At 44.1% G+C, this 12174-nt stretch overlaps 1 protein-coding gene across 1 annotated transcript in view; it reads left to right on the top strand.

The window, feature by feature from the left end:
• Window positions 1-12174, top strand: part of LOC120019942 (probable G-protein coupled receptor 158) — a 151665-nt gene that overhangs the window by 47776 nt on the left and 91715 nt on the right. Inside the window, exons 3-4 of the mRNA XM_038963352.1 lie at window positions 8629-8742; window positions 10194-10220. Coding sequence (XP_038819280.1) covers window positions 8629-8742; window positions 10194-10220 — 141 coding nt within the window. The remainder of the gene's footprint in view (window positions 1-8628; window positions 8743-10193; window positions 10221-12174) is intronic.

The following is a 12174-nucleotide window of genomic DNA, read 5'->3' on the forward strand; positions in this document are numbered from 1 at the left end:
ACTCGTTGCAATGGTGCTGCCACAATAAACAGAATATACAGACAATTAACAGAATACACAGACAATAAACAGAATACACAGACAATAAACAGAATACACAGACAATAAACAGAATACACAGACAATAAACAGAATACACTGTCACGATTGTTGAAATGAGTGGACCAAGGCGCAGCGTGCGTAGAGTTCCACATTATATTTAATAATGAAACTTACAACCAAAACAACAAAGAAAATACCAAACGTGCAGTAATGCAGTGCTCAAGGCAACTAAACACAAAACAAGATCCCACAAACAGCAGGTGGGAAAAAGCTGCCTAAATATGATCCCCAATCAGAGACAACGATAGACAGCTGCCTCTGATTGGGAACCATACCAGGCCAACATAGAAAACGAAAAACTAGAATGCCCACCCTAATCACACCCTGACCTCACCAAATAGAGAATTAAAAAGGCTCTCTAAGGTCAGGGCGTGACATACACAGACAATAAACAGAATATACAGACAATAAACAGAATATACAGACAATAAACAGAATATATGGACAAACTATATAGACACAGAATTTAGACAATCCACATACAATATGTACACACTAAACACCAAACTAGAAGCGACAGACTACACTAGAATCACTATAAGCTACATTATGAATTGTGCACGTATAGATGTATAAATAAAGAAATGTACATCATGATGTGCAATAACATTGTAAGATCCTAGTCTGATTTCAACCATTTTGACCACGAGGTGCTTTCACCGAGATGAATGTTCACTTTTCTTTTCTCCCTTGATGTATTATCATGGTTGAATTAAGATTTCACGGGTTGAGCTTTACTTGTCTGTTTCACAATAGCATCTGCAAACATGTTCCAAAAATAGCTTGGGCACAATCACATATTATTACTCTCTCCCTTCGGGTCTTTAAAAAGATGAAGGGGATATATCAAACTGTGGCATATCAAAAGGCTAATTCTCACATTTTCATAATTACAGAAGAAAAAACGGCAGGCCCTGGCACAATTTAACTCTAGACTGGAGTCGACTGTAGACCCTGGCACCATTTAACTCCAGCCTGGAGCAGAGTGTAGTGCCTGGCACCATTTAACTCCAGCCTGGAGCAGAGTGTAGACCCTGGCACCATTTAACACCAGCCTGGAGCAAAGTGTAGACCCTGGCACCATTTAACTCCAGCCTGGAGCAGAGTGTAGACCCTGGCACCATTTAACTCTACCCTGGAGCAGAGTGTAGACCCTGGCACCATTTAACTCCAGCCTGGAGCAGAGTGTAGACCCTGGCACCATTTAACTCCAGTCTGGAGCAGAGTGTAGACCCTGGCACCGTTTAACTCCAGCCTGGAGCAGAGTGTAGACCCTGGCACCATTTAACTCCAGCCTGGAGCAGAGTGTAGACCCTGGCACCATTTAACTCTAGCCTGGATCAGAGTGTAGACCCTGGCACCATTTAACTCTAGCCTGGATCAGAGTGTAGACCCTGGCACCATTTAACTCCAGCCTGGAGCAGAGTGTAGACCCTGGCACCATTTAACTCCAGCCTGGAGCAGAGTGTAGACCCTGGCAGCATTTAACTCCAGCCTGGAGCAGAGTGTAGACCCTGGCACCATTTAACTCCAGCCTGGAGCAGAGTGTAGTGCCTGGCACCATTTAACTCCAGCCTGGAGCAGAGTGTAGACCCTGGCACCATTTAACTCTACAATGTAGCAGAGTGTAGACCCTGACACCATTTAACACCAGCCTGGAGCAGAGTGTAGACCCTGGCACCATTTAACTCCAGCCTGGAGCAGAGTGTAGTGCCTGGCACCATTTAACTCCAGCCTGGAGCAGAGTGTAGACCCTGGCACCATTTAACTCCAGCCTGGAGCAGAGTGTAGACCCTGGCACCATTTAACTCCAGCCTGGAGCAGAGTGTAGACCCTGGCACCGTTTAACTCCAGCCTGGAGCAGAGTGTAGACCCTGGCACCATTTAACTCCAGCCTGGAGCAGAGTGTAGTGCCTGGCACCATTTAACTCCAGCCTGGAGCAGAGTGTAGACCCTGGCAGCATTTAACTCCAGCCTGAAGCAGAGTGTAGACCCTGGCACCATTTAACTCCAGCCTGGAGCAGAGTATAGTGCCTGGCACCATTTAACTCCAGCCTGGAGCAGAGTGTAGACCCTGGCACCATTTAACTCTACAATGTAGCAGAGTGTAGACCCTGGCACCATTTATCACCAGCCTGGAGCAGAGTGTAGACCCTGGCACAATTTAACTCCAGCCTGGAACAGAGTGTAGTGCCTGGCACCATTTAACTCCAGCCTGGAGCAAAGTGTAGACCCTGGCACCATTTAACTCCAGCCTGGAGCAGAGTGTAGACCCTGGCACCATTTAACTCTACCCTGGAGCAGAGTGTAGACCCTGGCACCATTTAACTCCAGCCTGGAGCAGAGTGTAGACCCTGGCACCATTCAACTCCAGCCTTGAGAAGAGTGTAGTGCCTGGCACCATTTAACTCCAGCCTGGAGCAGAGTGTAGTGCCTGGCACCATTTAACCCCAGCCTGGAGCAGAGTGTAGACCCTGGCACCATTCAACTCCAGCCTTGAGAAGAGTGTAGTGCCTGGCACCATTTAACACCAGCCTGGAGCAGAGTGTATGAAAGACGTCCCTGATTGTTGATGCATGGAGAGGCACGTGAAAATGCTCCTAGGTGGTTCCCTGCACCAGATGCACTAGGTTAAATTATTCACTGTTTAGAGCCTGGAGGCACATTTTTAGAGTCCCATTTATGACACACACGATACAATCAGGTCCCACATCAATCATTTGAACACACTGCAGATGGCAAGAGAGATTCACGTGTTGTCTAGATCCACCCTGAAAAAAAAAATACCTCACGTCACTGAGCCCATATCAACTCAAACAGTTCTTTCAGGTTGATATAAATGCAACTATTCTTCCATAGACTTCGATAATCCCACAATAACCATCATTTTTCGTCCTCCATGCGCTTGATGTTCCTTGGTGGGTGTTATCTTAATGATTTTCCCCTTCAGAGCTAATGTAAGGCTGGCACCATTTAACTCCAGCCTGGAGCAGAGTGTAGACCCTGGCACCATTTAACTCCAGCCTGGAGCAGAGTGTAGACCCTGGCACCGTTTAACTCCAGCCTGGAGCAGAGTGTAGACCCTGGCACCATTTAACTCCAGCCTGGAGCAGAGTGTAGTGCCTGGCACCATTTAACTCCAGCCTGGAGCAGAGTGTAGACCCTGGCAGCATTTAACTCCAGCCTGAAGCAGAGTGTAGACCCTGGCACCATTTAACTCCAGCCTGGAGCAGAGTATAGTGCCTGGCACCATTTAACTCCAGCCTGGAGCAGAGTGTAGACCCTGGCACCATTTAACTCTACAATGTAGCAGAGTGTAGACCCTGGCACCATTTATCACCAGCCTGGAGCAGAGTGTAGACCCTGGCACAATTTAACTCCAGCCTGGAACAGAGTGTAGTGCCTGGCACCATTTAACTCCAGCCTGGAGCAAAGTGTAGACCCTGGCACCATTTAACTCCAGCCTGGAGCAGAGTGTAGACCCTGGCACCATTTAACTCTACCCTGGAGCAGAGTGTAGACCCTGGCACCATTTAACTCCAGCCTGGAGCAGAGTGTAGACCCTGGCACCATTCAACTCCAGCCTTGAGAAGAGTGTAGTGCCTGGCACCATTTAACTCCAGCCTGGAGCAGAGTGTAGTGCCTGGCACCATTTAACCCCAGCCTGGAGCAGAGTGTAGACCCTGGCACCATTCAACTCCAGCCTTGAGAAGAGTGTAGTGCCTGGCACCATTTAACACCAGCCTGGAGCAGAGTGTATGAAAGACGTCCCTGATTGTTGATGCATGGAGAGGCACGTGAAAATGCTCCTAGGTGGTTCCCTGCACCAGATGCACTAGGTTAAATTATTCACTGTTTAGAGCCTGGAGGCACATTTTTAGAGTCCCATTTATGACACACACGATACAATCAGGTCCCACATCAATCATTTGAACACACTGCAGATGGCAAGAGAGATTCACGTGTTGTCTAGATCCACCCTGAAAAAAAAAATACCTCACGTCACTGAGCCCATATCAACTCAAACAGTTCTTTCAGGTTGATATAAATGCAACTATTCTTCCATAGACTTCGATAATCCCACAATAACCATCATTTTTCGTCCTCCATGCGCTTGATGTTCCTTGGTGGGTGTTATCTTAATGATTTTCCCCTTCAGAGCTAATGTAAGGCTGGCACCATTTAACTCCAGCCTGGAGTCATAAGAACAAAATAAGTCCATAATGAAGCTGGTGGGTTTATTTACCCACACTTCCCTGCAGGGCGGTAGAGGATATCAACATGCCGTCCTCGTGCGCTCTCTGCAGATGTTGGAATTTTGTGGAGTATGACTCTCGGAACCTCTTGGGAGACCAGTTCTGCCACCTGCTCTAAAAGGAGTAGCAGCTTGGCCCTGAACTAGTTTCCCTTAGGTTTCAATACAAATCCGTGCCCTTTTCAAATCAACTGTTCCTTATTTTCTGACACCAATATGCAGCAAATACAGGTGTGAACTGTTATCCCAATAAATATATTTTTCAGAGAATGTAAGAAACAAAGTGATGATCAAGTTGTCGGGATATCTCAGACTGCTTCCTCAAAACATTGGTGATTAAACATTCATTATATTTTCCCCGAAACACAGTAGAGCTTAACGTTTTATCTGTTTGTTTTCACCAGTAGAAAAAGCCTAGGGGTGAAGGGGAGTTCTCTATGCTCAAAAATAATGGATCTAAATTCAAAGTAACATGTACAGTATAGGTTTTATTTCCCTTCCCCCAAGCCATACCCCAGTCCCTCTACATCACCAATGTCTCAAAGCCTACATAATGCAACCACACAGTATAATCCACTATTCATGAGCATTCATGTCAAATTCACTGCCAATCTATTGGGGACAGAGCTCCAAACTGCACATGTTTATTAAGGAAGTGTTTTACCCCAGTCGATCCAGATGGTTCATGTTTAAGGAAGTGTCTTCCCCCAGTCGATCCAGATGGTTCATGTTTAAGGAAGTGTCTTCTCCCAGATGATCCAGATGGTTCATGTTTAAGGAAGTTTTTCTCCAGTCATTCCAGATGGTTCATGTTTAAGGAAGTGTTTTCCCCCAGTTGATCCAGATGGTTCATGTTTAAGGAAGTGTTTTCCCCCAGTTGATCCAGATGGTTCATGTTTAAGGAAGTGTTTTCTCCCAGTTGATCCAGATGGTTCATGTTTAAGGAAGTGTCTTCCCCCAGTCGATCCAGATGGTTCATGTTTAAGGAAGTGTCTTCTCCCAGTAGATCCAGATTGTTCATGTTTAAGGAAGTGTCTTCCCCCAGTCGATCCAGATGGTTCATGTTTAAGAAAGTGTCTTCTCCCAGTCGATCCAGATGGTTCATGTTTAAGGAAGTGTCTTCTCCCAGTTGATCCAGATGGTTCATATTTAAGGAAGTGTCTTCTCCCAGTTGATCCAGATGGTTCATGTTTATGGAAGTGTTTTCCCCCAGTCAATCCAGATGGTTCATGTTTAAGGAAGTGTCTTCTCCCAGTTGATCCAGATGGTTCATGTTTAAGGAAGTGTCTTCTCCCAGTTGATCCAGATGGTTCATGTTTAAGGAAGTGTTTTCCCCCAGTTGATCCAGATGGTTCATGTTTAAGGAAGTGTTTTCTCCCAGTCGATCCAGATGGTCCATGTGCTTGTAGCCAGCCATCACTCTGTCTCCAAGCTGAAGTTATGCAGTGAATTTAAATTCTGCAAACAAGGTATTAATTCTTAATTTAGATATTAATTAGATTCCTGCAACTTGGCAAAGTGTGTAATTTCCCCTGACGCTGTTCTCATGGTTGTTATCGGGGCGTTTGCTCGGGATCCGCTAGTTAGAAGAAAATACTTATTTAAAGTGGCACTCCAGTCTCCTTTTCACCTCATTGAACACCTGATGTACTTATTAACAAAAGGCACATCTTAATAGGTATCCCAGGTATCCTCATGACATCACATCCTCCACTTTTGTTCTCTATTGCTCCTTTTATGTTCCTCAAGCAATGAGGAGGCTGATGACATCACATCTGACAATCAGAACAACCCAGTGAATGCCCTACTCCATATATAACTCTATTTTGCTCAAATTTTAGATTTTTTTTGGGCCTTTAATGTGTGTACTTGACAATATTTATACTTGGGATATCGCTTTTCAACAGCAAAAGTAACAGAAATTGCTGCAGAACGTCTTTAACACGGTTCAGAGGAGTTCATTTAGACAAATCGCTCCCAGTGTCTGAATAATTATATTATGCGTGATGCAGAAATCAAGGGCTATTATTTGCTTTTGAAAATGGCATACTGGAATATTGTTTACATTGTTTTTGGTAGTACCTCTTTGATATTAAACAAATCTGGCATTAATCCAGTTAGCACTACAGCTGCCAGTCAGAGACAAGAAACATTTTCCAGCGTCAAGCCAGCGCGTGACTCCTCCCTATCGTCACTTATTTTAATATGTTTACATATTTTTATTATTTAAGATATATTGGATGCCATTTGAAAAGTTTTGTGCAAAAGGACTGTAAACAATGCCACTTAATATAATGTATATGTATATATTGTACTCTATATCATCTACTGCATCTTGCCATCTTTATGTAATACATGTATCACTAGCCACTTTAAACTATGCACTTTTATGTTTACATACCCTACATTACTCATCTCATATGTATATACTGTACTCGATACCATCTACTGCATCTTGCCCATGCCGTTCTGTACCATCACTCATTCATATATCTTTATGTACATATTCTTTATCCCTTTACACTTGTGTGTATAAGGTAATAGTTGTGGAATTGTTAGGTTAGATTACTCGTTGGTTATTACTGCATTGTCGGAACTAGAAGCACAAGCATTTCGCTACACTCGCATTAACATCTGCTAACCGTGTGTATTTGAAATGATTATGTGTGTAATATATCAGATAATGAGGGCGTCCTGGTCACATGGATCCACTGGGGACCACAAATCAAATCCAGTAAAATCCAATGTTATGGTCATGTACTTGCAGGCTTCTCACACAGTGCAATGGTGACAAAAGTGACATAGTCATCAAATAAGTAACATTGGAAATATATAACATACTAATAACAAGACTAATTAAACTAAAGAGGCATGCAGATAAAATGAAATAAGATATAAATGAAAATAAGATTATTTTTTTAAATCGCCTATAGGGATATAGTATGGCCATTGTTTTCCCATAGTGAGTGGAATAAGGTGCAGTCTGGCTTTAACCGTTTTCTCAAAGAACCATGCTGCCAGGGCCTCCCGAGTAGCGCAGCGGTCTAAGGCACTGCATCGCAGTGCTACAGGTGTTACTACAGACCTGGGTTCAATCCCGGGCTGTATCACAACCGGCCGTGATCGGGAATCCCATAGTGTGGCACACAATTGGCCCAGCGTCGTCCGGGTAAGAGGAGGGTTTGGCCGGTAGGGGCTTTACTTTGCTCATCGCACTCTAGCGACTCCTTGTGGCGGGCCGGGTACCTGCAGGCTGACCTGATGCGGCTGGCTTCTGGGTTAAGCGGGCGGTTGTTAAGAAGCGCGGTTTGGCGGGTCATATTTTGGAGGACTCATGACTTGACCTTCGCCCGTTGGGGAGTTGCAGCGATGAGACCGTCATTTTTTTATAATTTATAAAAAATCTGCCATTTCTCTTCAGGGAAAGTGGATTAAACTGAATGGAGTTCTATGTCAGATGCAGTGTGTCATGTGACAGTGTTGTAGAGACATTTTGTCAGGATGCTTTAAAGGTAGACTCAGCTAAATGACATTGCCACGAGCAGCACCGAAGATATTGAGATGAGCGAGATGCAACACTTTCACAATGTCACTCACAATATCTGTACATGTGCAGGGATTCGCTTCACGCTGTGTACAGCGTGGTAACAGCAGGATCAAAACAGAGGAGAAGTTGAGCCTCGTCCTTCACCGCTCTTCGCTGTTGTGGAAATTGACCCACTATGTTATTTTCTTTCTGCATCTACGTCATATCACGGAGTCTACCTTTAAGTTTAACCTGATACTCTGTGTTGTCATGATTAATGTCGAGATCCGCTGTAGTGTTTGTCTTTCATTATGACAACACAACGTCAATGTTAACGTATAGATGAGAAAGGTAAATGTGCAAACAAGTTTTGTGTTTGAATAACTGAATTCCAGGGCTGTTGCTAACGGCCTGTCAGTTGAGTAGAGATTTGAATAGGAAGTGAGAGTGCCTTTTCAAAGAGCACAGAGCATAATAGGAGAAGAAAAGACTGTTTTGTCGTCGAGACATGTTCAAACCTTACATAACCAACCCAAATATTTCAGTGTTTTTTGAAAGAATTTCACATTACAGCGCCACAGGGTATTTCACTTCGTTTTAGAAAAACACATAGCATGTTTTTTTGGGGAGTTTCAAAAAACACAAATAGAAGGCTGAGTCACCTTCCCTCCATTATTCCATCTATCCTGTTTACATGCCTTTTAGATAAACGCTCTCTTTCTTTCTCTCTCTCGTCTTTCCCTAGTGCAATCCCATTGTCGGACATGGATTCGTGCTAGACAACTACAAGTGCCAATGCCGGAGAGGCTTCTACCATCCTAGCAGAGTGGCACTCAACGGCTTTACAAGTACGTTTGCTGTTTCCCTGCCCAGTAACAGACTCCAAGGTTTGCTGTTTCCCTGCCCAGTAACAGACTCCAAGGTTTGCTGTTTCCCTGCCCAGTAACAGACTCCAAGGTTTGCTGTTTCCCTGCCCAGTAACAGACTCCAAGGTTTGCTGTTTCCCTGCCCAGTAACAGACTCCAAGGTTTGCTGTTTCCCTGCCCAGTAACAGACTCCAAGGTTTGCTGTTTCCCTGCCCAGTAACAGACTCCAAGGTTTGCTGTTTCCCTGCCCAGTAACAGACTCCAAGGTTTGCTGTTTCCCTGCCCAGTAACAGACTCCAAGGTTTGCTGTTTCCCTGCCCAGCAACAGACTCCAAGGTCTGCTGTTTCCCTGCCCAATAACAGACTCCAATGTTTGCTGTTTCCCTGCCCAGTAACAGACTCCAAGGTTTGCTGTTTCCCTGCCCAGTAACAGACTCCAAGGTTTGCTGTTTCCCTGCCCAGTAACAGACTCCAAGGTTTGCTGTTTCCCTGCCCAGTAACAGACTCCAAGGTTTGCTGTTTCCCTGCCCAGTAACAGACTCCAAGGTTTGCTGTTTCCCTGCCCAGTAACAGACTCCAAGGTTTGCTGTTTCCCTGCCCAGTAACAGACTCCAAGGTTTGCTGTTTCCCTGCCCAGTAACAGACTCCAAGGTTTGCTGTTTCCCTGCCCAGTAACAGACTCCAAGGTTTGCTGTTTCCCTGCCCAGCAACAAGTGGCATCTTTCTCCTCCACTCTGATTTCAATCACTTTTTTAAAAATATATATTTTTTAATTAAGGGGTAGATCAGCTTTAATATTGCAGATAGATTGGCTTCCATCAATGTAATTGTCTACATAATTTCCAATCACCCATCTATTTAAAAAAAAATATGTACAGTATCAGTCAAAAGTTTGGACTCACCTACTCATTCCTGGGTTTTTCTTTATTTTTAATATTTTCTACATTGTAGAATAATAGTGAAGACTTCAAAACTATGAAATAACACATATGGAATCATGTAGTAACCAAAAAGTGTTAAACAAATCAAAATATATTTTATATTTGAGATTCTTCAAAGTAGCCACCCTTTGCCTTGATGACAGCTTTGCACACTCTTGGCATTCTCTCAACCAACTTCATGAGGTAGTCACCTGGAATGCATTTCAATTAACAGGTGTGCCTTGTTTAAAGTTAATTTGTGAAATTTCTTTCCTTCTTAATGCGTTTGAGCCAATCAGTTCTGTTGTGACAAGGTAGGAGGGGTATACAGAAGATAGCTCTATTTGGTAAAAGACCAAGTCCATATTATGGCAAGAACAGCTCAAATAAGCAAAGAGAATCAACAGTCCATCATTACTTTAAGATGTGGTCAGTCAATAAAGAACATTTCAAGAACTTTGAAAGTTTCTTCAAGTGCAGTCGCAAAAACCATCAAGCGCTATGATGAAACTGGCTCTCATGAGGACCACCACAGGAAAGGAAGACCCAGAGTTACCTCTGCTGCAGAGGGTAAGTTCATTAGAGTTACCAGCCTCAGAAATTGCTTCACAGAGTTCAAGTAACAGACACATGGTTGAATTTCTGCAGAGAAACCACTACTAAAGGACACCAATAATAATAAGAGACTTGCTTGGGCCAAGAAACTTGAGCAATGGACATTAGACCGGTGGAAATCTGTCCCTTTGGTCTGATGAGTCCAAATTTGAGATTTTTGGTTCTAACCGCCTTTGTGAGATGCGGAGTAGGTGAATGGATGATCTCCGCATGTGTGGTTCCCACCATGAAACAGGGAGGAGGAGGTGTGATGGTGTGGGGGTGCTTTGCTGGTGACACTGTCAGTGATTTATTTAGAATTCAAGGCACACTTAACCAGTATGGCTACCACAGCATTCTGCAGCGATACACCATCCCATCTGGTTTAGTGGGACCAACATTTGTTTTTCAACAGGACAATGACCCAACACACCTCCAGGCTGTGTAATTGCTATTTTACCAAGAAGGAGAGTGATGAAGTGCTTCATCAGATGACCTGGCCTCCACAATCAACTGACCTCAACCCAGGTTAGATGGTTTGGAATGAGTTGGACTGCAGAGTGAAGGAAAATTTGCCATCATGTTCTCATTATATGTGGGAACTCCTTCAAGACTGTTGGTACCAAGCATTCCAGGTTAAGCTGGTTGAGAGAATGCCAAGTGTGCAAAGCAGTCATCAAGGCAAAGGGTGGCTACTCTGAGGAATCTAACATCTAAAATATATTTTGATTTGTTTAACACTATTTTGGTTACTACATGATTCCATATGTGTTGTTTCATAGTTTTGATGTCTTCACTATTATTCTACAATGTAGAAAATAGTAAAAAGTTAAGAAAAACCCTTGAATGAATAGGTGTGTCCAAACTTTTGACTGGTACTGTATATAACATATATATTTTTAAACATATTTTCCTTTATTATTTTCCCGTAATTGGAGTAAACTAAGGATCAACAACAGTTAGGCTTCTACTTCCAGCTTATACATTTTACGGACACAGTATATTTTACATTTATTGGCCATATTGGCCATGCCTGTCCTGTGTTTGAGCTGAGCATCAAGGGGCATCTGTTTTCATTGATATTGGTTTGGCATCATGTGTAATGTTTTCATATAGTTTTTATAAGTGCGTATAACATGAAAGGAGTTTGTATTTTCGAAACCTCTGTACAATTACCTTGGATGAATGCACAGCACAGGCTTAGGTTAGCACCAGGGCACGAGGAGGAAGTTATTAGTGTGTATACAATCCTTTTCATAACGTCTTTTTTGATGCCACCCCTGGTGTTGCCACTGTCTTATTGGAATGCAATGGGATGCTTGAAGGTAGCATCGAGGAGAGAAAGTAATCTTCAAAAGCCCACAACCACATCATTAAAAAATATTCAAATGCTTCTCCTCGGCTTAGATTGGATTGTAGGAGCGATACTCATTTCCACTTCTGAATTGACCTGCCACTATTATTCCTCACAACCTGATTGAATTTATTGTTGTTTCCTAGCAACAAACAAAGCAATAAAGATATTAAGGGCCTCCCGGGCGGCGCAGTGGTCTAGGGCACTGCATCGCAGCGCTAGCTGTGCCACCAGAGACTCTGGGTTCGCAGCCGGTCGCGACCAGGAGGTCCGTGGGGCGACGCACAATTGGCCTAGCGTCGTCCGGGTTAGGGAGGGTTTGGCCGGTAGGGATATCCTTGTCTCATCGCGCACCAGCGACTCCTGTGGAGGCCCGGGTGCAGTGCACGCTAACCAAGGTCTCCAGGTGCACGGTGTTTCCTCCGACAGGAGTCGCTGGTGCGTCTGGCTTCCGGGTTGGATGCGCGCTGTGTTAAGAAGCAGTGCAGGTTGGTTAGGTTGTGTTTCGGAGGACACATGGCTTTCGACCTTCGTCTCTCCCGAGCCCGTACGGGAGT

Source organism: Salvelinus namaycush, chromosome 25 (assembly GCF_016432855.1).
Source record: "Salvelinus namaycush isolate Seneca chromosome 25, SaNama_1.0, whole genome shotgun sequence".
Classification (NCBI taxonomy): domain Eukaryota; kingdom Metazoa; phylum Chordata; class Actinopteri; order Salmoniformes; family Salmonidae; genus Salvelinus; species Salvelinus namaycush.